The sequence below is a fragment of the Fukomys damarensis genome, unplaced genomic scaffold, assembly GCF_012274545.1.
Source record: "Fukomys damarensis isolate Sample0158 unplaced genomic scaffold, DMR_v1.0_HiC HiC_scaffold_16, whole genome shotgun sequence".
Classification (NCBI taxonomy): Eukaryota; Metazoa; Chordata; class Mammalia; order Rodentia; family Bathyergidae; genus Fukomys; species Fukomys damarensis.
Genome location: NW_022900928.1, coordinates 57067288 through 57093618, shown reverse-complemented (window position 1 = coordinate 57093618; position 26331 = coordinate 57067288). Strand labels below are relative to the sequence as shown.

Genomic DNA, 26331 nt, shown 5'->3' with positions numbered 1-26331 from the left:
ATAGATATAGATCCCTTCCCTCCCTCAATCCCTCTGTGCTTCCTGCTTGTCATGGCATAAACTGTTTCTCCTCTGCCATGCTGCCTGCCTTGGAGCCTTGTCAACTCTACAAAATGTGAGCCCAAATAAACCTTTCCTTCTTTAAATTGTGTGTGTTGGGTATTGCGTTCTAGCAACAAGAAAGTAACAAAGACTCATTTTTTTATCTTCATGAGAGATATAGAAGGTAACAACATAACCCACATAGACTGCTGTCCTATAAAAGAGGAAATTAAGGCTAAGAAGAAAAATGATTACCCTGGATTCCAAAGCTTCCTGGCAAGAACTAAAGTTGGAACTCGATGTGGTGGTACATGCTTCCAATTCCAGCACTAGTTGACTGAGGCAGAAGGATCACAAATTCAAGTTCAACCTAGGCAACTTAGTAAGATGCTGTCTCAAAAATAAATAAATGAATGAATGAATGAATGAATGTGCTGGGAAAAAAATGAATGAACTTGAGGCTCTTATTTCTTAATCACATGCTCTTGTGGTAGCAGTATTGCAACATAGCAGTTAGTAATGAAGGCAGACCTTAAACCTAGTCTGTGATCTAGTACATATTACTGATGAAATCACAACATGGATTATACAGTAGTCTCATCCATTCTGACTTTTATTTTTTGCTTAGAAACACCTTAATTTCTTTCTTTTTTCACTTTGTCCTTCTCAAAGGAGAACCATAAAATGTCACATAGTAGTTATACTGAGAAAGACAAAAATCGTAGGATTAGATGGACAATGCAAAGGATTAAAAGTAGGCATGTGTAGAATTTAGACACAACTTAGGCTGAATCCCTCTGACAATATACTTTCTACTTTGCAAAGAAAGCTACATTAATATAAATAAGTGGATGGGTTTAAGAGCATATATCACTTCCAGCTGAAAGAAACAAGATGTCTTTATGAAATAAAAATAAAATGTGTCTGTAATAAGGAAGAAAACTGATGTATACAACCAAACGATAGGCAAAACAAAACAACTGATCTTAATTTTAAGCAGAGACTGTCTTGCAGCCCAAAGACAGATAAACAATATGATTTTGATAGAGGAACTTTTGGATCCTGTATATATTACTGATGCAGCATTTCCAAGCTGCAGAGTCAAACGGACATTCATGTTTTTCATTTGGGAAAAATGGTTTCATAAGTTTAGGAGCTAAAATATACTTTTTGGAACAAGGGGATTTAAAAAGAAATGTATAGTTGAAGAATATAAATGATTAGTTTTCTTTCATAGATTTCATAAAACATAAATGGCTCTAGGGACTAAGTCTCCTACTATTTCTAGCATTACAAAACTTATTAATAATACTCTATATTCCCAAATCTACAAACTTAGGTTGAACACACATATAGAAACTCAGTCTTACCTTTCATTTTCAAAAATACGTTTTTAGTTGAGATATGACACATTCAGAAAGTATACCAATCATAAGTATGTAGCTTGATGAGTTTTCACAAGAATAACCTATGTAACTAGTACTCAGAGTAAAAAAAAAAAAAATCAGAACAGTCTTATTTATCTACAGCCTTCCTGTAACAATCCCTTCTTTTCCCCAAAGGGAATCTAACCCAAAAAATGAGTTTTGCCTTTACAAAGAGATTTCATATAAATGAAATTCTATACTATTTACTCTTGTGTCTGGCTTCTTTTGCTTGACACCATGTTTGTGCAATTTGTCCTTGTTGCTGTACATAACAGTAATTTTTTTAAAGCTGTGTAATATTTTCATTGCATGACTATGCTACAATTTACCTTCTTTGTAACTTGGGTTAATTCTTGTATTTGACACCTACATATAATACTCCTCTCTGAATAATTTTGGGTCTAGACATGTATAATTTCCCTTGGGTATACACCTAGGAAAGGAAGTGCAGGGCACACTGCAGGCACTGTACAGCTTAGCAAATACTGCCAAAGTTTTCTCCAAAGTGGCTGCATTAATAAAGCAAAGTACATTTAAGGAATTAATACATTGTGAGACTCATACTATTTCTGGACATTTTAGATTGCTCAGGGCAATCAGGTGAGACATTAATTAAAAGTTAGAACACCAAGAAACAAACTCTTAAATAAGGCCAGAAGACTTCTGTATGTTGGGTTCTGAGACAGAAAATCTGAGGTTTCTCTTTTTCCAGAACAAATAAGTGTGTGATCTAAGCCATATCACTCAAGTAGATTTTCTGTGCCAAATCTTTTCAATTGTTGGATGACTAAAATGCTTCCACTTATCTCATAAACTTACTGATCAACTAGAATAATCTTAATGAAAAAGTACTTTGAAAGGATAAAACTCTACACAATGTTACAGAATATTTTTACCAAGCCATTCTACAAACGACAAATTCAAGAGCTCTTGCCAAGTAAAGAAATCTTCCAATAAAAATAAGACAGGCAAAGAAAAATATCTTTCTACATAAAACACTGCAGACACCTGGCAGCACCTTTCCCTAAAGCAAGAAAACAGAGCAAAGATGAATCATTTAGTGTTGCTGATAATAACAGTAGTAAGATTATTTACAAAGAGGTTTATATTTATACATTTTATCTATAATTACTTAGAAGACACACACACATATGCACAAAAGAAAGAAAGAAAAAGAGATCAGCAATAAAAATAATTCTTGGTAATATTTTAAGTACATATGATTACCCCTAGAACAAATTCCAGTAACAACAAAGTTTTACACTCTTTGGGACACTTGCTCTCCAACAAATGTCTTTATGGCTTTTAAAGGAAAGGCAATAAAGCTTTATTATTCCATAGCCCACACATGAGAAAAGAGAGATAAAGCTTAGCTCCCAAAGAGCTTTCCTTATCCACAAGAAGTACTGCCACTAACACAAGGGTGAGTGAATACCATAAGTACATGAAAATTAGAATCAGTTTTATTGTATCACACACCTCTAAGATCAAGACTGGCCATTAGGAATCAGTACAAAAATCTCTTCTCAGCCTTTTGGCTAAGATCAAGTGTAGGAATCAGTACAAAATTATGTATCATTCTACATCTACCTGTTATTTCCTTTCCCTATTGATTCTCTTCTTCAATATGCAGAGGACAGAGATTTCCTTTTAAGAAAAAGTAGCATGTTTCTCTTCTTTTTTATCCCTCCCTGTTACTGACTATCTTGGTATTACGGGTGCCTCTGTTTATACACCATATGGCAGCATTCTCCATCTTTATACTAGAAATCCTAACCCTAACCCTAAGACATTTAGCATTAAACTACTTACATGGTAATAATTCTACATTTGGTATATGTCATTAAGAAAATAAGATACAAAAAGATGCCAAATTTAATAATATAATCAAATTCATATTGTGTTAATCTTAGCTTTTACACACTTATAATAATGGACAGTATATATATTATATGAATATGGTTTTAATAATTTACTCACTGCATAGTCAATGGACACATGATAATGTATGGCTCAATGATTCCAGGTGTCAGTATCCATAATCATAGACACATATACAGACAGCCATACATGCTCACATACAGTCTCTACAAAGTAGAGTATAGGAACATTAGAACTGCATGCATTCAGCCACATAATCACCAACTGATCACAATGATTCAAATAAGATAATGTGTGCAGTTACAAGATTTGTCTATATACTTTCAACTCTACTATGGCCAGGTGTCAATGAACAAAATCACAAGACAACTGCCTCATTATGCAAATGTCATAGTACACAAATCTGGAGGGTATGGCTCACTCCATGTGGCCTCTTGATGCAGTTTGACATGCAGTAAGTATGAGATGTGCTAAACTACCGACAATATAACATGGCATAGTGTTTAAAACAAACTTTTTTAAGTAGAAGGATTATACTCTAAAATGATAAGAAACATACTATAGTAAACAAATAAACTCTTTCCATAGCTGTTTATCAAATATTATATACTTTACCTGATATACTTTCATATGACTGCCAGTGGTTTGCTTACATTAGCATCATCCCAAACTCATGAGTAATATGTCACACTACAATGTTTATGACAGCTATAATATCATTAGGCAATAAGAAATTTTCAGCTCTATAAGAAACTAATGGGACCATAGTATATGCTTCCTGTTGTGGACCAAAAACTTTTTTATGCTATGCATGATTATATATAAATGTGAAGTTACCTCTACTTTGAGATAAGCCAAATAAACCATGACTAAGTAAGTATAAAGGGCATTCTGGGGATTGAATTACACTGTTATGGCCCATTTATCAGAAGAACCTAAATGACTATCCAACTGAGCAGGGTCTATTAGACCTTTTACTAACATCAGTAACATCTATAGATATACAAAGATACTTGTTTTGGGCAACATCAATTTTCCCCTGAATTTTGTTTTCCAGGCTAAATAAAAGAAATATTATTCTCCAAGAAGTATTAAAGGAAATACCTTTTAAAATACTTACTAGTCATTAAAAGTTTTCCACAAAGTCATATGCCATTATATTGCAAACAGGTTTGACCCGTTTTCTGAAAAATTTCTTTATGTTCCCTGAGTTAAAGGCTTGCCTAGGACAGGTTTAAGATCACCCTTGACACCTACTGCAAAGCCATCAGTGGTCAGAGCCAGGCAGTGCAGACAGATCAGACTGGGAGTGCTTCTGTAATCTGACCACATTTGGATAAGGTTACAATAACACAGCGACGGCAAATCTTTTAGAGATCAAATATCCAAACTGCAATCCCAAACCCACTTACTTACTGCAAAGAACTGACACTGCAATCATACCTGAATACTGAGGTTTTAGTTTAGAAAAAACAACTCTTACATTAACATCTTTTGTCTTAAAAGAAAAACAATAACGCACATGCCATACGTTTGCTACCACTACAATAATGCATTCAAGTAATCCATATTCAAAGGCACAGAATACACATTTATCATGACACTGTCAGAATTTTAACAAGATCCTGGTTTTTTTTTAGGTAAAACAATAAATAAATTAACAAGAAATTGGATTATAGAGTGAATGCACAATTTCCATGGATGTAGGGTTTCAAAGTCAGCAAGGATATTGAGGCCATAGTCTTAAGTGAAATAAATAAGACACACATGTATAAATACCAAATAGTTTCTCTGATGTGAAAAACTAAAAGTGTAAATTAGATCCAAATTGTATAACTGATAATGTGAAATAGGAAGAAAAGGGCTAAAGGTGTAGGTGAAGTGGGAAGGGTAGGGGAAAGGAAATAAGGGAAAAGAAAAAATATGAAAAAATGGAAACAAAGTTTTTGTAAATAGGGAAGGGTGGAGGGGGTGAAGGGAGGGCAGGGGTACAGGGAAAAAATGAGAACCAAGACATGTCATATAAAGATACAAGAACCCAATGACGACTGTAACTGTACTGTATACCTAAGAAAGTACCAATAAACTCAATTTTTAAAAAAAATCAGAGCCGGGCATGGTGGCACATGCCTGTAATCCCAGCACTCAGGAGAGGCTGATGCAGGAAGATCACTGTAAGTTCGAGACCAGTCTGGGCTACGTAGTGAGTTCCAGGTCAGTCTCAACTACACAGTGAGTCCCCAACTCAAAAAAAACAAAACAAAACAAAAAAAACAACATAGTTTTGTGTATTTACACTAAGCTTAAAGATCTCTAAGTTAGATAAAAGGAGGGGAGGAAAGGCAAAATAATCAATATGCATTTATTGGGACAGTTCTTTTAAAAATCTGTTAAATTCTAAATAAGATGGATCTGGGACAAATATTCTAAAAGGATCCTGATGGTCTACAAAGTTTACTACTTTCTGTTCTAATACTGAGGATCTATAAAATTAATACAAAATGGCTTTGTTTAACACAGGGGAAAAAGATCAGTAACTTGGAGAAGACATTGTATGTTACCTACATCCCCCATCTGACAGAAATTTAAATACACATATACAACTCCACTGTATTCTACAGGCCTATCTGCAAGATCTCAAGGAGTCTGTAATTTACACAAGTTTAACATGTAAAATATTCACTTAAGAATGAATATTCTTGTGTTTCACTGATTTAGTCAATATATATCTACAGAACATTCTGCATGTTCCAGCTATGAAGAAAAATTCAGTTCTTGCTCTCAAGAAGTTTATAATCTAGTGAAGAGACAATCACTAAGTAACAAAACAAATAATGTTCAGATACAGTGGTAGAGAAATGAAGAGATTAAAATGTGCCCAAAGGAGGCAGGAAATCCAACGAAATGGAAATGCTGCTACGAGGTAGAAACAATGAAGGAGAAGACATTCTAAACAGAGGAGAAGTTTGGGTTTAAAAAAAAAAAACAAGACTATGTCATATTTTACTGATTTTCATGGGCTAGAATACTTTAGTACTTTCAATATTTAACACTTGACTGCTCAGCTTAGAGGGAAGTTTTGTCATTAATAAGAAATTTACGATATTTTCTACCTGCCAATGGTTATGCATTGTCTTATCTTTCTTAATGTACTCACTTATGAAAGGAAACTAATTTCAGATAAAGAGAAAAATTTCAGGAGCAGCAATTCATTGCTTGTAATTTGTTTCAGTTTGGTTTTAGGGATTTGGTTTGTTTGCTTGTCTGGTTTGGTTTTGGTGGTAGTGGTACAGGGTATTGAACTGAGGACTTTCATACTGTGCTCCATTCCCATTTCCAGCCCTTTTAGAATCTTGAGGCAGGGCCGCTCACTAAGTACTGATTTGCCCAGGCTGGGCACCTATTTGCAGTCCTCCTGCCCCCAGGCACCACGAATGCTGGAATGTAAGTGTGTACCCTGTGTCCAGCTGTTTCTGCTTTTAAAACTCTCAAATGTGAAAACACTGAATTGCTCTGGAAATGATGTATGCCCTAATGCTTAAGAACAAAGGCTTCAGAGTCACAAAATGTACATCTGAGTCCTAGTTCTGCCATTTCCTAGCTGTGTGATCTTGGGAAATTTACTTCAACTTCTTAAGCCTCAATTTCCTCATCTACATAATTGAGGCACTAATAGTGCTGCTGGTGAGAACCAAAGCAATAATGTCTAAACCTTTTAGCCATTGCTGTAATGTGAATTTCACATTGCTCAAAATTCATATATTGAAAACCTGACCCCTAGTGCAGGGGTGGCGAGCCTATGGTACACGTGTTATTTTAAGACAAAATATGTTAATGTGGGCTTGTTTATCCTACACTAAAATTTCAACATTCAGGTTTAATTGCAGTGTTGGCACTTTGCCGTAATTTAAGTGGCTTTTTGGGAGGCAGTTTGGCACCTGATCTCAAAAGGTTCTCCACCCCTGCCCTAGTGTAATGGTATTAGGAAGTAGGGTCTTTGTGAGCTGATTAAGTCTTATGCACTAATAACTTGTAAATGGGATGAGAGACCTTACAAAAAGGCTCAAGGGAGGTACTGCTGTCTTGCCCTTTCTACCACATAAGGATACAGTGAGAAGGTGGACACCTATGAACCAGCAAGCTAATCTGCCAGCACGATGAACTTAGACTATTCAGCACCCAAAACTGTGAGAAACACATTTTGGTTGTTCCTAAGGCACCCACCTCTACTATTTTGTTATAACAACCTCAATAGACTATCGTAGTATTTGTAACATGGTAATGAGCAGTCAATAAATGACAGCAGCTACTAATTACTACTATACTTTATACTGGCAATGAAAGTTATATCCCAGACTAATGTTAATATTACAGCTCCTATGCTAAAACAGATACACTTTATTAAATCTTTTGGTAAATTGAAAAACAATGCTATTGAGATTTGTAATATTACTTGAATTACAATCTTTAATTAGACTACCATTAATTTTTATTATACTTTATATATGAACCTGTAGGTAAAATACATCTCATAAAATAAAAAACCACATACAGTGATCTTTGGGATTTACTACAAGGATATAAGAAAGGTACAAGGTGAGGTAGAAAGCATACACACAAGCCCCTAGACATCTGAGTTCTATCCCAATTTTGTGGTTATTAAATTGTACGGCCCTAGAAGAATGATCTATACATCATTGGTTTCATATCTTCTTCTGCTAATGATAATGTATAATATAAGTTTGCTCCTTAAACATCTGGGCAAACCATATGACAATGGAGGACTAGTTACTGTTTAAGAGGTACAACGTTTTAGTTTGGGATGATGAGAGGGTGCTGAGTGGGATTCACCATTCAGTCATTCATTCAAATACTTTCTAAGTGCATATTCGTGAAAGATGCACTTTTTGTCAAGTGACAGACCAGGTGTGATGGCACACACCTATAATCCCAGTACCTAGAAGGCTGGGGCAAAAGGCTCACTAGATTTCAGCACAGCTTGGTTTACAAAATGAGTTCAAGGCCAGCCTGAACTACATGGTGAGACCCTGTTTTTAAAAATGTGATTATATATGTAATATATACATATATGATACATGATATTATAAATCTCAATAGCATTGTTTTTAAATTTACCAAAAGATTTAATAAAGTGTATCTGTTTTAGCATAGGAGCTGTAATATGATACATGTATGTATGCATGTGTATGTGTGTGTATATATACATATATATATTCAATGAAAAACAGACTTAGAACTGAGCAGAAGAGATGGACATGCATTCAAATAAGTGTTATGAACTATCAAGGATGCTTTATACAGGAGACAGTATAGGAGTTACAAAGAGCAAGAGTCTATAATATACGAAGTCAGAAAAATCTTCATAAACTCTACCTGAGTTTTATAAGAACAGCAGGTATTTATAAGAATAATAGCATGACCATATTCTTTCCTCTCCTGCAGCTACTATAGTCTTGACTAGAAGACAATTCTTAAACAAAGGAACTCAGTACATCTCTTAAGTAATTCAAGATGGTTATAAGTCTAAGCACATAAGGGCCAGGGATTTAGTTCAGTGGTTCCACTGCCTGCCTCAAAAGGGCAAGGACCTGAGTCTGATCCCTGGTAAGCAAAAGTCTAAGCACATTAATCCTCTTCTTCATTATCACCGAGGGCAGGAGGGAACTACTACATTAATCCTCAAGATATCAAAAAAAAATCATTGTTTACCAGGTAAGTATAAGCTTCCAGTAAAAAGTAAGGAAGATCTTCAAATGTTCACAAAGGCTGAGAACCTATAGTAGGAATTATGTTCAGTACAATTTGTGACTTCCATTACATAGCTCAGAATAAGATTACCCAAGACCTACACAAATAAAATCATGATTAAAAGTGACTTGCAATAGGTGTCCTTCATTTTACACATGGTTAGAGGAGGGAGGGTTAGTGACAAACCCTAAGTCTTGCAAAACTTAGACACCACTTGCTTTCTAGATCTTAGCTTAGAGTTCTCTCCTTTCTAAATATATTTGCTATGAATAATCTTCTTTAGTCACTGGCCCACAGAGCATAGTTGAGGTGTTTTTTAGGGGGGAAAATGGGAAAAGTAATGTACAGAAAGAACAAAGGGCAATAAACAACAATGGAAAGGATGATCTGGAGAACTTAACAGATCTCCCACCAAAGACGTTAATAATGTTGGGCAAGCCATTCACCTGCACTTAGTCTTAACTTATTTGCATTATTTTAAAAATATATATGTATGTATATAGTACATTTTTTCAAGCAAAAGCTTCCCTGGAAACTCAGTATGGAGGGAAGGAAAAAACCGATGTTGCTCTAGTCAAAGAAAAATTGGAAGCCTACAGAACTGCTACAGAGCCCTCTTGTCTCCTGGGATGAAGGACTTATTATATCCAAGAAACCCTGAAGTCACTCAATAGAATATTTAAAATCACTGGAGTAGATGAGTGCATGATAAACTCACTCTTGAGGTTTGTGGATCATAAGTATTTCAAAAAAGATTTAAGAATCAACATGAGGTTCTCATTTTGTCAAGCAGTAGTGACTTTTTTAAAGTTTTTATGATTTAATAAAGGAAAGGACATGTTATTACCAAATGCAGTAGGAAAAACAGAAATGCAAACTCTAAGTTAGCTTTGCTTTCTATTTTTCTCACTAGACAACCAAACAAGTCAATATAGTCTAAATTAGAAAAATCAGTGCAAAGCATCTCTCAGATCTATTCAAGTTCTAAAATTATATAACTCTAACGTAGAACTCCTATCCTGAAAGAGCTAACTTCAGAACTATTTCTCTGTTAGCAAGTAGACCATGATACATATCAAAACACTATTTCCTAAGAGCATTATTGTTAAGTACATAAACCAGCTCAGCACTAAAAGTCAGAAAGACTTTAAAAAGTGAGAATTTACAATGTCTATAGAACTTGTCTATAGAAATTCAACTTCACACTGTTTGACATAACTTTAGGTTTTAGTATAATTTTGCCCAAGCTTAAAAACTGAACTGTGTCACCTATAACACACTCAAGTCAACTTTTAACTTTCTAATATTTAAGTGTCTCTGAGATGTCCCCTTTTCTTTGTTCCATCATAGTCAGTGTTCAGTTTCATCAACACTTTTATTTAATAAATCCTGCTTTCTTTTCAAAAGCAGCAAGCCCTGATATAATTTGATACTCTACGTCCTCAATTTTCAGTACTCTTACTCCTTTATATTTTTGCAAAATCCTTCCAACCACCTGACATTACTACAAGGAATTGTGACTATGAAAGCAATAGTAAATCCAGTTGGACAATGGATGAAACTGTTATTTGCAGGATTATATAACATCTGTGAACCCAAGAAGCAATGTGGTTTACTGATCCTTAGTACAACTATTTTTTAGAACTGAGTTTTTAAAATCTCTAAATTACAACAATATATCACATACTCTAGCTAAAGCAGAATGAATTCCATTGTGCAATCTACATATTCTTTGATAAAAATAGTTTTGATACAAAAAAGACCTACTGGTGCATCTCTTAAACCATTAAATACTGGATACTGAGGAAACCTTCATGAAGTTTTGCCTTCATGTTTCTCTTACATTTCTGACACTGTACATAACATACACCATACAGATCTTATATGTGTCTTTTAACAAAATGCTGAATCAGGTTCTGAGAGGTCTATTCCAACTTTATTTTAACCTACTTAAACTTTAACTCAATTTTTCTTAAATACCCTCAATATGCCAAGAAAGATACAACAAGTGATCATGATTTCTAAAATTGAAAATTACCTTATCATTAAGGCTTCACATTTTTGGGGGAAATAAGGTTAATTTCATTAACTTTCATTGAAATACTTTTTCCAGTTTTTAAAACAATACTGTGTTCACTCTGTTCCACCTGTATAATACCATGTTTGCTGCAGGGACAAGGTAGATGATTATCTGAGTTCTCTCTTTTTCATACTTTCAGTTTATGTGTTGATTCTTTAAAATAGCTGTAAAAACTGGTAGGACTACCCCTGCTAGAATATTAAGTCTACAAACTCCATTTTCTGTGACCATTAAAATATCATCTAGATATCCTGTAAATTCAGGAATTTTTTTTAAATGATGGACTCTGACAAAAGTGCCTCAGAAGGTAAAAATTCTGAAACCACATAATGATGCTGTTTAAAAGAAAAATTTTAGTCTAAAATTAAGTTACAGCAGTCATTTAAAGCATAGATATTGTAGAGAAACCTGATAATCTACGTCACTTATTTCCTCTTGGATCACAGAAGTTTGGGACATCGCCCCTTACCAAGTCTCCCCAAACAGAAACAGAGTCCTCTGGTTCTGTTTCCAAGAAGTACCTGAAAAGTACACACATGTGTATGTGCGCGCACACACACACACACACACACACACACACACACACTCTCCCTCTCTCCCTCTCTCTCTCTCTCTCTCTCAGCCCTGAAAAGCCCTAGAGCCTTCATCTGTTGTCACTTTCATTTCAAAAGAAGCTGAATGCAGAACGGTTAGTTCAAACTAATTCCATGGGCTTGTCACTCCTGCCAGTACTCTGGGTTAAGAAATGTTCCAGGCCTGACTACTCTGACCACTCAGATGTCTGGTAAAACATTCTTATTAGAGGGCTCCCAACTCATCACACTCCAGAGGGGAACTGTGAAATGGTGACAGTTAAACATTTCAGAGCAATAAAACATAGCCTCTGCCTATTTAAAGCTCTTAGGAAAACATTAAACAATAGCTCTTTTTAGTTCTCTGGACAATCCTGACTGGGTATACAGAAATGAGACTTTTTTTTAAACAAGAAAGTCCCTCTCTTCTTAGATGTCTGGAAACAAACTCACAGAATAATGGAAGGGATGGGGGGAGAGGAACTTGCCTCAAGGAATTCAGATTAGAGATCAGCCCCAGGGGAAAAAAAATCTAATTCTGATAGCATTTACAGTTTGTTTGTTTTCCCAGCTGACACAGTATTAAACCCAAACACATATATGAATTTGTAGGTAAATAAAAGAAGAGGAATCCAGAAAATAGACTCAAGAGTGAGAGCAGTTTCACAGCACAAACCATTATGAAAGATGGGCAAATAGCATCGAGTAATAAAAAATAAACTACACTAAATGATAGTCTTCCCACAAAATCCAACATAAATAGGTTGTAGTACCCTTTCAAAGATACCTGAAAGTACCCAAATCCTTTATATAAAATCACACACAAATAGCCGGGTGTGGTGGCACACTCCTGTGATCCCAGCACTTGGGAGGCTGAGGCAGGAGGACTGCTGTGAGTTCAAGACCAGCCTGGGCTACATAGTGAGTTCAAGGGCAGTCTCAACTACGTAGTGAGACTCTGTCACACACACAAACACAGAAAAGAAAAGAAAAAAAACTAAAATCTCTCTCTCGCTCTCTCTCTCTCTCTCTCTCTCTCACACACACACACACACACACACACACACACCACACACACACACGTACGCACATGATGTAATCAAATAGTACAGTGAATGCTTAAATTTCTAAAAATTATTAATAGCAAAAGACACATTGTCAATTATCTCCCTCAAAATATCTTTCTTCTCTTTGAACACATTTATCTCACCATTTTTTTCCATTTTCTTAAACAGTTCTGGAAGTCTTCTTTCATGTCTTTAGTTGCAATGTCAGGGCTGCTTGATGACCTGAACCAAAAAGTGGCCAGACAGTAGCCAGAAAAATAGGACAAATGTGTTCAAGGGAGGGGAAACTTTTTGAGGGGATTAGCAGCAATGTGTCTTCCACTGCAATATAGTTTTTAAAAACTTTAAGCATTTACTGTGTATTTCAATCAACATGTGTATATTTGCATACACACAACATGTACATATATACATATGTTATGTATATACACACATGTACATGTACAAAAACACACACACACTTTTTCGAGGAACTGGTAATTGAACTTGAGTCCTTTTCCATCTAGGCAAGCATTCTACCACTTAGCTACACCCCTAGCTCTTCTCTATACACTGCATTATTTTCATGTTAATTATAATAAGCAATACAACATAGATTCTATATAAATAATTATTCTACTAAATTATTTAAAGAAATATGGCAAGAAAAAAATTTGTATATCTGCAGACATAGTAATTCTAGGTCTAACCATACTTTCCATCTGCCACAGTTCAATCTGCAGAAACAGAACTCACAGGTAAAGAGTTCAGGCCTTATATTAAAACATGCAGAGGGCCAGTGATTTAGGTCAGGGGCACCATGCCTGCCTTGCAAGCACAAGGTCCTGAGTTCGATCCCTGGTACAGGGCGGGGTGAGAGGTGGGATGAGAGATATATACAAATATGCACAAATACACACAAAGGAAATACAGTAAACAGGGCTTTCTTTCAGCTCTATATAATAGCTTTCATTTTACACTTACATATCCAAAGATAAGAATTGCTTAGTGAAACAAAATAGGCTATTTTAATCATGAACTGACAATATTCATAAATAGCAAGGCAATTTTCTTCTTAAATTTGAATTTTCTTGCCCCACAGCCCCTAACATCTAAATTCTCTGCCACAGAAATTCATACCTGCATTTTAAAAGCATAAGCAGGAGTTACCACCTGGTTTGTCACTCAGGCTGCTCATACTGGAGCTTTCATTTTGGGGCACCTTTGAAGACAGAGTGATATTTAATGCTGAATATAAGCAGTCTTTTCATCTTACAATGTAGAGTAATTGCTTCCCACTTTAGAATTATAGCCTGAGTTATCATCTCTGACTTGCATTCTAAGCACCAGGGCCAGCATGGGAAAAACTGACAAAGAATGTTATGGGCTTGCTAAAGGGAGTGAGAACTTTGCTAAATGCCAAGAAGAAATCATGGGCAGTCAGACATAGAACAATGAGATATAGCATGAGAAACGGCACATATTTACTGCGCATTGGTTCTAGGAAATGATTTCTACTAAATGTCACTGGAATACAGAAATCCTTCTCAGCATCAAACATAACAGATAAAAATCATAGCATGCGTGGTTTTTATGAATGAATGGATGGACAAATGTATGGACAGATTTTAGGAAAGCAGTATTTTTCTGAACATTACTATTTACAGAATACTCTCAAGGCAGAAGATACAAAGTGCCATCTAGATTGTAAGAGCTGAACTGAAGCAACCAATGCTCTCAGAATTATTATCGAGTTGGGCTCAAATAGGCCATTCAAACTAGACTAAAGTAATACAGTTGAAAATCCTTTCAAGCCTGGCTTCTGTAGGCAGAAAATATAATTAAAAAAGGAAGTAGGAGGAATAGGCCAAAGCCCAATGAACAAATTATCTTAGGCGTTTTCCATCCTGCGTCATTGAGGAAACACATGAATATATGAAAGAAACAACAGGCTACAACAGGCCTAAATCTAATTAGAATGTCTTGATATATAATATAAAATGCATTTTGAAAAGACAGGCATGTAAAGTCCATTTCAACATCGAAAATACTGTTCTTATTCAAATATAAACCTGTGTTCCTTTAAATCTTAATAGAGTTTACAAAACTTATATATATATTAAATATATAAAATATATTTCTAAATATAAATATATAATATATATGAATATAAATTTATATATATTAGAACTATATATAAATTAAGCCGGGCGTGGTGGCGCACGCCTGTAATCCCAGCACTAGGGAAGCTGAGGCTGGAGGATCGCTGTGAGTTCAAAACCAGCCTGGACTATACAGTGAGTTCCAGGTCAGTCTCAACTACATAGTAAACCCTGTGTCAAAAAAACAAACAAACAAACAAACAAAAAAGAAAAGAAAAAACTATAAATTATCCAATTATATAAATAAACCCTTACCTTGGCTTGTTTATTGTTAGCTTCTCTTCTGGCATCCCTTTCTTTCAGTCTTTTTTCCTACAGGAAGAGGTAGGAAATTAGTAACCATAGCCTGATATTTATTGTTTAAAAAATAAATACAACAGTTTACACAGTTTTACTCAGTTTTACTTTTAAAAGTCAACTGATACGTGACATTTGTTTTTCAAGAAATTTTACTGAGTACGCACTAAGGGACTGGTACAAGTATAATCATTAACTATGTGTTAGATCTGGAATGAAATGCCAATTCCTATCATTTCCTAGCTTTTGAGCTACTTATGCTTTCTACTTCAATATAAATTGACAGTAATAGGAGCACACACTTATTAAGGCTAATAAAACAATTACAGCCTAATATACGGAAGTGCTTAGCACAATGCCTGACACTGTATATGAAGGTACACAGTGTCAGCTTTTAGAAAAAAGTGAGGAAAAGATGCAAACATAATCATTTTCCTTGTCCTCTGTCTGAAATGGAATTTAAAGAAGATATGAAATCTTCATCTTGGGTTTTTTTTTTTAAGTGGTAATATTTCCTCAAATAAAAAACAACGAAAGATCACTCTTATAAAACATGGAATTGTATATATACCTTCTAATTTCCACATTAATTTTCCACTGATCACAAAATAGGTAAAAAATTCAACACACTAAGAATTTTTGAATAGAATAAGTACAATGTTAAAATTCAAAACAAAGCTGGACATAGTGCTCACTCCTGTAATCCCAGCACTCAGGAGGCTGAGGCAGGAGGATTGCTGTGAGTTTGAGACCAGCCTGGGCTACATAGTGAGTTCCAGGTCAGTTTTAACTACATAGTGAGACCCGGTCTCAAAAAAAAACATTTCAAAACAAAATGACCAAGAGGGCCAGGGATTTAGCTTAGTGGTTCCAGCATCTGCCTCACAAGCACAAGGGCCACAGTTTGATCCCTGGTAAAAAAAAAAAAAAAAAAGAAAAGATTAAGTTAAAATAATGTTGCTTTAAACAAGTAAATAAATAAGCAAACAGGAAGGCAAGCAAGCTATCTTCCTCTCCAAATCTAAAATCCATTCTTAATCTTAAGTACCTCGGTAAAAGTTTACATTTAAAAAATTTTAAGAATTGAGTCAATACAGTAAGTGAATAAAACGCATTTATCTTTCATATAATAAGATGAAAATGCAATGAAGATTATCATGATAAACACATGAATGTGAGAATAAACAATGTTCTATACTGGCCATTATTTCATTTATATTATGTGTTACATACAAATAACTTTCTTCATATTCAAAAACCAATCTTAGCCGGGGATTTAGCTCAGTGTTTCAGTGTCCTGCCTTACAAGCGCAAGGACCCAAGTTCAATGCCCGGCACCAAAAAAAAACAAAAAAAACAATCTTAATCAATGCTCTGGAGATAGAATTGCTAATATACACTTTGTCTGGGTTTATAATTTCCTTTACGATAAAGTGCTAACATAACTATCAAAAGTCTGAGAGAGTTAAACATTAATAAAGTGCAAACAGGAAAGGAGTCCACAGACCTTATAGTTTCTATAGCTTCAGAATGCACAGTATGAAAGCTAAATTGTAAGCTGAACTAACAAAAATTCAAATTCAAGTGGCTATTATTTGTCATGTCTCTAAGTAATAACTAATACTAAATTATTCTATTTTGTGATTATTCTTTTTCTCCCCAAGTTTGAGAGATAATGAGTAGTACTCTGGCTTCCAAATAAAACATACAATTAGATGGGCCACTGTACAACTACACAAGAATAATTCTAAAGATTATGTGGAAGACACAGAAAACAAGGTCAGAGGAAAGAGAAGGAAAAATGAAAAAACACAAACTCAGAAAGGTTTTGATATGCTTGCTGCCCAAGAACTTACTTACAAAGAAATTAGTATCAAAGCTGAGACTTCATGTGCCAAGAATGTTTTTATCTAAAACATTCTAATAAAAAATTATAATGTTCTTATTTGGGGATAAATATTAGCAAATATGACTTTAACAATAAAAAAACATATACATATACTCCTCTAATACTATTTTAATAAGCAGCCAACTAATGAAATAGTTATTGCCAAATTCTGTCCCTGAATTGGTTCTCTAATAAAATAACGAGGAATGTTCTGCCACTAAAAGTAATCTCAGTTTATGAGAAAAAAATGTTAGTGCGTGGCAGTTTCTAAATAATTTTCACCCGAAGTTTTTACCAACATGGCACAATTACTGATTTTCTTTGAGGGTAGAAATACATAAAGTCATGAGATATTATTAGAGAAAAATTTTTAAATGACAAATCACAGTTTTGCTTAATTTAACAGCTAGTTTAGCTTACAGAAATATGTATGTTATTTTATAGCAAAATAAAAATTTAATTCTATTATTTACAAAACAAGGTTTCTAAAATTAAACATAACATTTTATGCTACTCTGCAATAAGAATGACAAGTTTTTTACTGCTTAAACTAGTTTTAAATACAGCTAAATAAAGCAATAATTACAGAGAACAATAAAAATATTTTTATAAAAATTTATCATTAGAATATTATTATTACTACTATTGGTATTTTCTTACCAATAGTAATAGTTGTCTTGTAAGCACAAACAATTTGCTAGGCATTTTGTTCAATTTTTCTTTTTCTCTTTTTAAATATACATGAAGCAGGATGCGATAGTACACAACTGTAATCCCAGCCCTAGAAAGGCTGAGGCAGATGGAGCAGCGCCAGCTCAAGGCCAGCATGAAGTATATAGCGAGGCCATCTCAAAAGAAAGAAAGAAATTAATTATGAGGGTCTTTCCCCATTTTATAGATGAACAGATGGAAGATCAAAATGATGAAGACACTTGGCTGATGTCACATATGAGTGACGAACCTGGGAATAACCTGGGAGCCAAGGTTAACTCTAGCACATTACTGTGCTCCACACTCCTCCATTTAGCTTTGCAGATTCATACGCAGTATTTTTTTTTAACCTTTTCAATCTATTTTAGAAAAAATGGTATTGCTTCTTTTAATAGTCTGCTACCATAAAAGTTTTTTTCATCCCAGCAGTTCTTTTTCCCTGACACCATTTTATGGACTTAATTAATTTCTGCCATTCACCTGTGCAGAAGAAACAGGTAACTGACCACATTTAATAGTCACACAATTTTCTGTTGTAATTATTTAATAACTGGACTTCTCGTAACATTTTAACATACCTAAAAACGCCTTTTCAAAGTTGAAAAGAATAACCTCAACATATTCACAACAGAAAAATCCTTTTTAAAAAAGTAAACAATCTCTATACTGTGGCTTTTCATCTAGTCATCTTAATCACAGCAGGAAAAATAACACTGTTAATTTTCTATTTCTACTGAATTCCAGTATCAAGTCATGATGGTCACTAAAGGATATTTTAAATTTCAGATTTAAATTGGCTATGAGAATTCACAAGCATCTGCAAATATAGTATTTTTCTTTCGACGTTTTCCATCTCCAGTCTCACATGGATGAAGAAGCTCCAGAGACTTCTGCAATGTGAAGTAAACATGACCAAGACACGAAAGGAGTAAAGAAAACCACGCAAAAGGAAAATAATTTCAAGTAAAACATTAGAAAATTTTTGCTAGCTGTAGAAAGTGGTTAAGTCAGTACTATTTGAAAAAGACAAGAATAAACAGTATTTTCAGCTGAAAAAAGAAGAAAACAGCACATGTATAGTAATCCAAGATTTGGAAAATGAATGTAGGAAAGAAAGAATAGTAATTTGTTTCTTTGCTGAGGAAGGAAAAAATTTTGAAAGAAAGTTTGAAACAAGACAAAGACAAAATGTTAGAGTATACAGACTTCAGGCATAAGTACAATTAAATTTTATTATATTCTGTAACTGAGCCCCCTTTCAAAAAAAACAAATGTTTTAAATCCTTTATTTTTCTATCTCATTTTTTGAGAGCATACAGATACCAGGAACTATTTTATGACACACAAAAAGGCAAAATTTCATCCTTAGTTCCACCATGCTACAAATGATTAAATATAAGGAAAGCATGAAATTCAATAATGAAAATCAAATTCACAAGGGAGAGGAAAACAGAAAATCATATTTCGAGGTACAAAATACTCCCTTTACAGCTGTTATAAAGCTTTTGGTTTCTCACATATGTATGTCCTTACCTTCCAGAGACTTAAGTACCATGAAGTATGAATTCTACCAGGAATCAAGAGGATACATTCAAACCTTTTTCATTTGCTAGTGATACTTGGAAATTTAACTCATGCTTCAGGAGGTATTCGAACCACAACTCTTTTCAAAGAATCTCAATCAACAGTTTGGTAAGGAACACAGTCCCCAGCTATCAAGTAGTCAAGAAAGGTGCATCTACCTTTACCTAAATATTGCAAGCACCTCTACTTCTGTGAAGAAAACCAGCTCAATGAGTGTTTAAAAGAATGGTTATGAAAAATTTTAAGCCCTAAAGGTGTGCCCTGGTCTCCACAAACAAAATCCCAGTAAACGTAAATCCCTCCCAGAAACTGAGAATACAAGGTTCTTTGATCTGTTACCAATTCTACAGAGCTTCCTTTAAACAACAGAAAGTAGCCTTAAACATATAAAATCAGGAACACCTACAACGAAGATATAAAGACAATGAGAAGAAAGTCAAATTGGTATGGAAATACTGATTTACAAGTTAATTCCTTTGCCTGTTTACTGAGTTGCTATGTGCCAGCCCACATAGTGGGCTCTGGGTTTGCTGGTTTGAGACAGATAGCAACATGGCTGAATGGCCAAAAATACAGAGTACAGAGTAACAAAGACCTTGGTAAGAATCCCACAGCTGCTATTTGTAATCTATGGTCACTTGGACACAATACTTGACCCTTCAAAGTCAAGGTTTTATCATCTGTATAATGAGACTGGTACACTATTTAAGCTAATCACACCATATGAGACTACATCTAAAGCAATCAGATAGGGCCGGGGATTTAGCTCAGCGGTTCAGTGGCTTGCCTTGCAGGCGCAAGGACACGAGTTCAATTCCCAGTACCAAAAAATTAATTAATTAATTAATTAATTAATTAATTAATTAAAATAAAGCAATCAGATCAAGGCACCAGTAACTAACCACTACTTGATGTTGTTAATATTCTTATTACTATGGTTCCCAAGATGTCTGATTACAGACTTTCTTCTTCCTGAACGAGTGGTGGCGAACCAATAGCATCTTTTCAGAGAAAAGATGTTAATGTGTAAGTTGTTTTTCTAAACTAAAACCTCAGTACTCATGTTTAATTGCAGTGTTGGCACTTTGGGATAAGTAAGTGAGTTTGGGGTTGCAGTTTGGGCACTTGTCTCTAAAAGGTTCACCCACCACTGTCCTAAACTATCATGTAAGGTAAGAGTTAAGAGTTAAGTCACTTAGATTCCATCACAACTTAATTCTATCAACAACAACAAAATGTTTCTTTAATTTTTTTCTTTCCTAACACTCATGGTGATAAGTAGAAGCTGAAGCCATACTGTATCATCTTGGCAAGCAGGCCGAGACCATTTCATGACACAATTATGCTATCTAAACACATAATCTAATATAAACCATTCAGAGTAAATTTCAAGAGAATGGAAACTTCAAAATGAATTGTTTTTCTCCATTCCCTGTTGTGACAGGTGAGATAATCCTAAATAAAAGTAATCTTGCAGATCTAAGAAAGGTGACACAACCAGAGAACAGATTTTCAGGCAATTAAAGTAAGAAACTTTCAAAATGTGATCCATGGCTCATCTTTTAACAGTTTTGATTGAATTATCAGAAAATACTATACATTTATGCAAGAGTAGTGCTGTCCTTATAGTTTACTATTTTATTACTACTTTCATAAGCAAAGATTATAACTTTTGCCATATTTTTATTTCTTGTGAATAGTTTCAAGAAGTTCTGAAATGAAAATTTATATAAGTACAGGTACCTATAAATACAAAGCAAAGCTCAAGATGTGACAGTCTCAGAAAAAAATGGTGCTCAAAGGCTTCAATGAAGATTCATAAAAAAGTTAATAAAGTTGCTAAGTGACTTAAAACAGCTATAGAAGTTCCTGCATTAGAGTTAGTACCTATGAATATCTGTATGTGGACAGCAGAGTTCTACTCCCACCAATACTGTAATACTACACAGGCATTTTTTTATTTTTTTGGGTACCAGGGATTGAACTCAGGTCCTAGTACTTGTGAGGCAGGCGGCAGAACCATTGAGCTAAATCCCCAGTCCAGTTAAACACTTTATACTATTTATAGTCAAAGGCCTTGAAAACAGTTATATTGAAGAGGTATCTTCACTCCCATATTCATTCACAATTGTTAAAGCATAGAAACAACAGAAATGCCCATCAAAAGAGAAGTAGATTTTTTTAGGTATGTTCTAGTGGAAAACTATTCCACCTTTAAAAGGCACAAAATTCTCTTATTTGTGACATGGATGAACCCGGATACCATGCTAAATGAAATAACCCAGGCAAAAGAAGACAAATACTATCACTCAGACATGAAATATAAAAAAAATTAAACTCGTAGAAGTACAAAGGAGAATGATGATAACCATGAGGGAGGGGGGCAGGCACTAGCAATGGGAATACAATTTCTGTTAGAAAAAATAAGTCCTAGGGATCTGCTGCACATTACAGTGATTGTAGTTAATAAAATGTGTTATGTATTCAAAGTAGTTTAGTTTTATTAAGTGCAAGTCAGAGACTGGTGCAAAAGTGTAGAGGAAAAAAAAAAACAGGTGGAACAAAATAAGTTGGCTGAGTCATTATAAAGGTTTAGGACACATCAAAAGCCATGGTCTGAGGCTGTTGATTTTTTAAAGCGAGAATAAGCAACTTCTGTCAGATGGAATCATTAAAACTACATTCACTTACATACTAAAATTTTACCCTTTTAAACCAAAAAAAATATTTTCAAGAAATATTTTTGACATGCTGGGGAAAAAAAACCTCCGAACCCTATGAAACCTAACGTATACATTTGAAAAATATAATACATATAAAAAAATACAGAACTGTGATTGGTTTTATAGTTTCTTTCCCTCATGCCAAATTCATTCAGGCACATCCTCATTTCTAATTTTATGTCACATGTTTCACCACCTTTTTGTACCTTCATGAATTAATGCTCATTTACAGACCCTAAACAGTAATTTCAAAATCCTTTGGCGGCAGATTATTCTCCTCACTATACTTCCACAGCACAGTAGTAACAAAATTATGAATGACAGCCTCTGAGGAAAGACATAATTATATTTGCTTGAAGTTAAAGGCTTATGCTAACAGAACTAATATTGTCATTATGGTGCTATTTTAAATCCAATAATGTATTCAAATGAAAGAATTAATTAGATCAAAATAATTATTATGGGATTAAAAATTTAATTTCATAGTACTGGGGGACTGGGCCCAGGGGTTCCACACCACTGAGCTACATTTCCAATCTTTATTCTCTGTTCTAAGACAGGGTCTTACTAAGTTGCCCAGGTGCGATTTAAATTTGCAATCCTCTTTCCTTAGCCTCCCTAAGTGTTGTAATTATGAGTGCGTGCCAACACACTCAGCTAATAATTCAGTTTTTAAAGTAAAATTTTAGTATCTATTAGGAAATAAGTGATGGGCAGTGCAGTCTTTTCAAACAAAACAACCCCATTTGTCGAGAGAGAGAAAAAAACACTAATCAAAACTCCATTTTCCTAAACACTAAAGAAAAATTTTATTCCCATTCTTAATTGGATCTACAGAGCCAAAAGAATTCACTAAACTTATAGAATTAACTCCTCCTATTCTCTGTCATATTGCAGAAAAGTAAAGTGTAGTCCAAATTGGTGGCTGGTGATCCAAACTAGGGTGACATACTCATGTGCAAGTATTGTAGCCTAGAGCCCTGTATGCGTCCCACCAAGCATCAGTACTTCATTATGTATGCCAAACATTAAACCCTGTCATGTAAGAAAATAATCCCTGTGTCTTCCAGACAGAAATCCACTCCATGACAAGCTGCTGAGTAAGTGATTTGAGTAACTTTATGTACTGTATCTTATGTGTACTGTACTAACAAACATACTAATTCCAAAGTGTGCACAAATGTAATTTTTCTCTACCTTAATAAACATAAATGTATGCATGTGTAAATAATGATTTTACTTTTGGAAATACTACCAATGAATTAATCATGTGAGTGTCAGACAGCATATTCATGAAAGTAGAATACAGTACAGAGAAATATTCTATTTATTTCATTGTACTTGCTTTTAGGCTACATAATATTTGAAAAGTCCTATTTGGAGCCCAGTGTGGAGCCTGTAATCCCAGCACCTGGAAGGAGAATCCCCAGGAGTTCAAGGCCAGCCTGGTCTTAAGTGAGTTCAAGGCCTGCCTGGACTAAAGAGCGAGACCCTGTCTCAAAACAAAGCAAAAACAGTAACAAACAAAAACAAAGACCTATTTGGAAGATATACCATAGCCTGCCTTGCTTGTGTAAGATATACCTGTTTTACAGGAAAGAAAAAGCTTATATTTACTTTTTAAAAGACAGTCTCTTAGTTACAGAAGTACTGACTTTGGGGGGGTGCTAAATTTTAGTACCAGTACTATTTGAAGTTCTGGTACTTTTTCAATTTTTGTCAGCTCAAAATTGCTCTGTCCAGCCATACTGTGAAACAGTCACTAAGACAGTTTAAAACTCATTTGCCATGTTTTAACGATAGTGTAAAAAAAAAAAAAATGACTTGGGTATTTTGTTTTATTTTGCTATTTTTTGAGTCATGGTCTCAATTATATAGTTCAGGCTGGCTTTGAACTCACTATGCAGCCCAGGTTCACCTACAATTCATGGCGATCGTACTAAGACCTGGCATGTAAAGGTACAAGATCCCAGTAATGAATGTAACTGTACTGTCTACCTAGAATGTACTAATAAATTAAATTTTAAAAAAAAAACAACAACAACAAAATTCATGGCGATCATCCTGCCTCAACCTCATGAGTGCTGGGATTACAGGTTTACACCAACACATCTGGTTAAGAAAATGATTTAAAAGCTCAAGAATAAGTGAAAATGGAAAAGTAATAAGAATACTTTCATGTAAGAAAGAGAGAAAATAAGAACACACATTCCTATTTACTCTTCTATGTATATGTTAACAAACATAAACAGCAATCAGGGTGGAAGTTTGAAATAAAGACACTTATAGGAACAAGCAAGAATTCTCACTATTTAAGTTTTATCATCTTGACTTCAGAACCATGTAATTCTTCATTCCCCAAATTAACATAAAATATACAAACAGATTTTGTGCAATGCCAGCATATCCACAAGTAACTATGATTTAATTATAATCTTCCTGAGGAAAAAGAGACTCATGTATCTTAAATAGTCTACCTTCATAAGCTAGACTGTAACTTATGGACAATTAACTTATTAAAAATTAACTTTCTAGAAGTCTCAGAAACAATTTTCTATAACCTGGGTATGGCAATAACTCCCACACAGAGTGGGGGAAAGGGCAAGGAAGGAGGGGCTAGTCTTATTTTATGCAAAGTCTTCATATTTCTTTTACTGCTGATTACACCTTAGAAATAATAAAAGGTAAAACATTACTATGCTCAATCTTCTCCTGGATACTCTAAGTAGACCAAAGCTGGAAAATGACAAGCTGCTGATAGTCTTAGTATTTCTAAAACATTTTCACACAACTTGTTAAAGTCAAATTTCAATTTAACTACTATACTATAAAGGAAGCAATATAAGAAATGCTTTTTCTCTAGCAATAACATAAACATCCAACAATTAAACCAATTTCTCCATATTTCTGAAATGTTTTCCACAGCATTCATTTGCATACCTGAAGCCACCTTCAGTATCTACTGTTGCTTTGCACCAAAACTGCTATGAAGTTGCATCAAACCATAAAATAAAGAAATGAGAATTGTTGTTGTCTTTTTTTAAATAAAGTACCTTGGTCCATTCAACAGTTTTAATGTCAAAAATAAGTGAAAAACTACAAGCATCTTCCCAAGAAACCATTAATAATTTCTGCATTCAAAGGTTTAAAAGGTTCTTAACATAAAAGAGTATTATGTCAGATTCTCCTGTACGATACCCTGAAATCATTAATTACTTCTGAGGCATGCTGCAGAAAGTTATTTAAGAATGTAAATCTGCTGTATGTCACTGATTCATTAATCTAATGAAATGTCCTCTTTTGGGGAATTAAGTAGTATGAAAGGACAGTAACATATCATCATCAAGGATAATCAGAAATTGTCAAGTTTAAGGCCACCAGGGAACATGCTCATTTATACAGTACTTCATACAAGATTTTTACTTTTTTAAATATAATGAATTTTATATTAATTATCAAATAATTTATATGAAAACACATTTAGCTATTATATTTAATTTTACCTTTGGTGGCAAAATAAACCTGTGTATCAACATGATAGAATACTACTCAGTAATAAAAAGAACAAAGTGTAAATGCATAAACTCAGATGAATTTTCCAGAAAATAATGCTGAATGAAAAAGGCAACCCACAAGTCTACATACTATATAGTATATAGAAAATTCTGGTGATGGCAAAATTATAGAAATGGAGAACATGAGATCTCATTCTATATTAATTCCTACAATTACATGTCAAACAAGAATTATCTCAGAATAAAAATTTAATAATACAATCACATCTCACTAAGTGGTTTAATCGTTGTGCAAACATCCTAGAGTGTGCTTATACAACTAAGACAGCTATAACATCACTACACCAAGCTATCATATGGGATCACCATTATGCATGTGGTCCATCATTGACTGAAATGTTATTATCTGTTGCATGACTATTAACCAAAAAAAACCTATTAACATTATTTGAGTCACTTCAGACCAAAGCAGATTAGGTGATATTCTTATAAACAAATCAGTAATATAAAGCCACCCCCCAAGAAAAGATAAAATCATGTAATCCCAGCACTCGGGAGGTTGAGACAGGATGATTGCTGTGAGTTGGAGACCAGCCTGGGCTACAGAGTGAGTTCCAGGTCAGTCAACTACATA

At 34.4% G+C, this 26331-nt stretch overlaps 1 protein-coding gene across 1 annotated transcript in view; it reads right to left on the bottom strand.

Moving 5' to 3' along the window:
* The window catches only part of Ddx10 (DEAD-box helicase 10), a 291709-nt gene that overhangs the window by 95132 nt on the left and 170246 nt on the right, over positions 1-26331 (bottom strand). The window contains exon 16 of the mRNA XM_010610645.3: positions 15235-15291. Within this exon, the coding sequence (XP_010608947.1) occupies positions 15235-15291 (57 nt within the window). The remainder of the gene's footprint in view (positions 1-15234; positions 15292-26331) is intronic.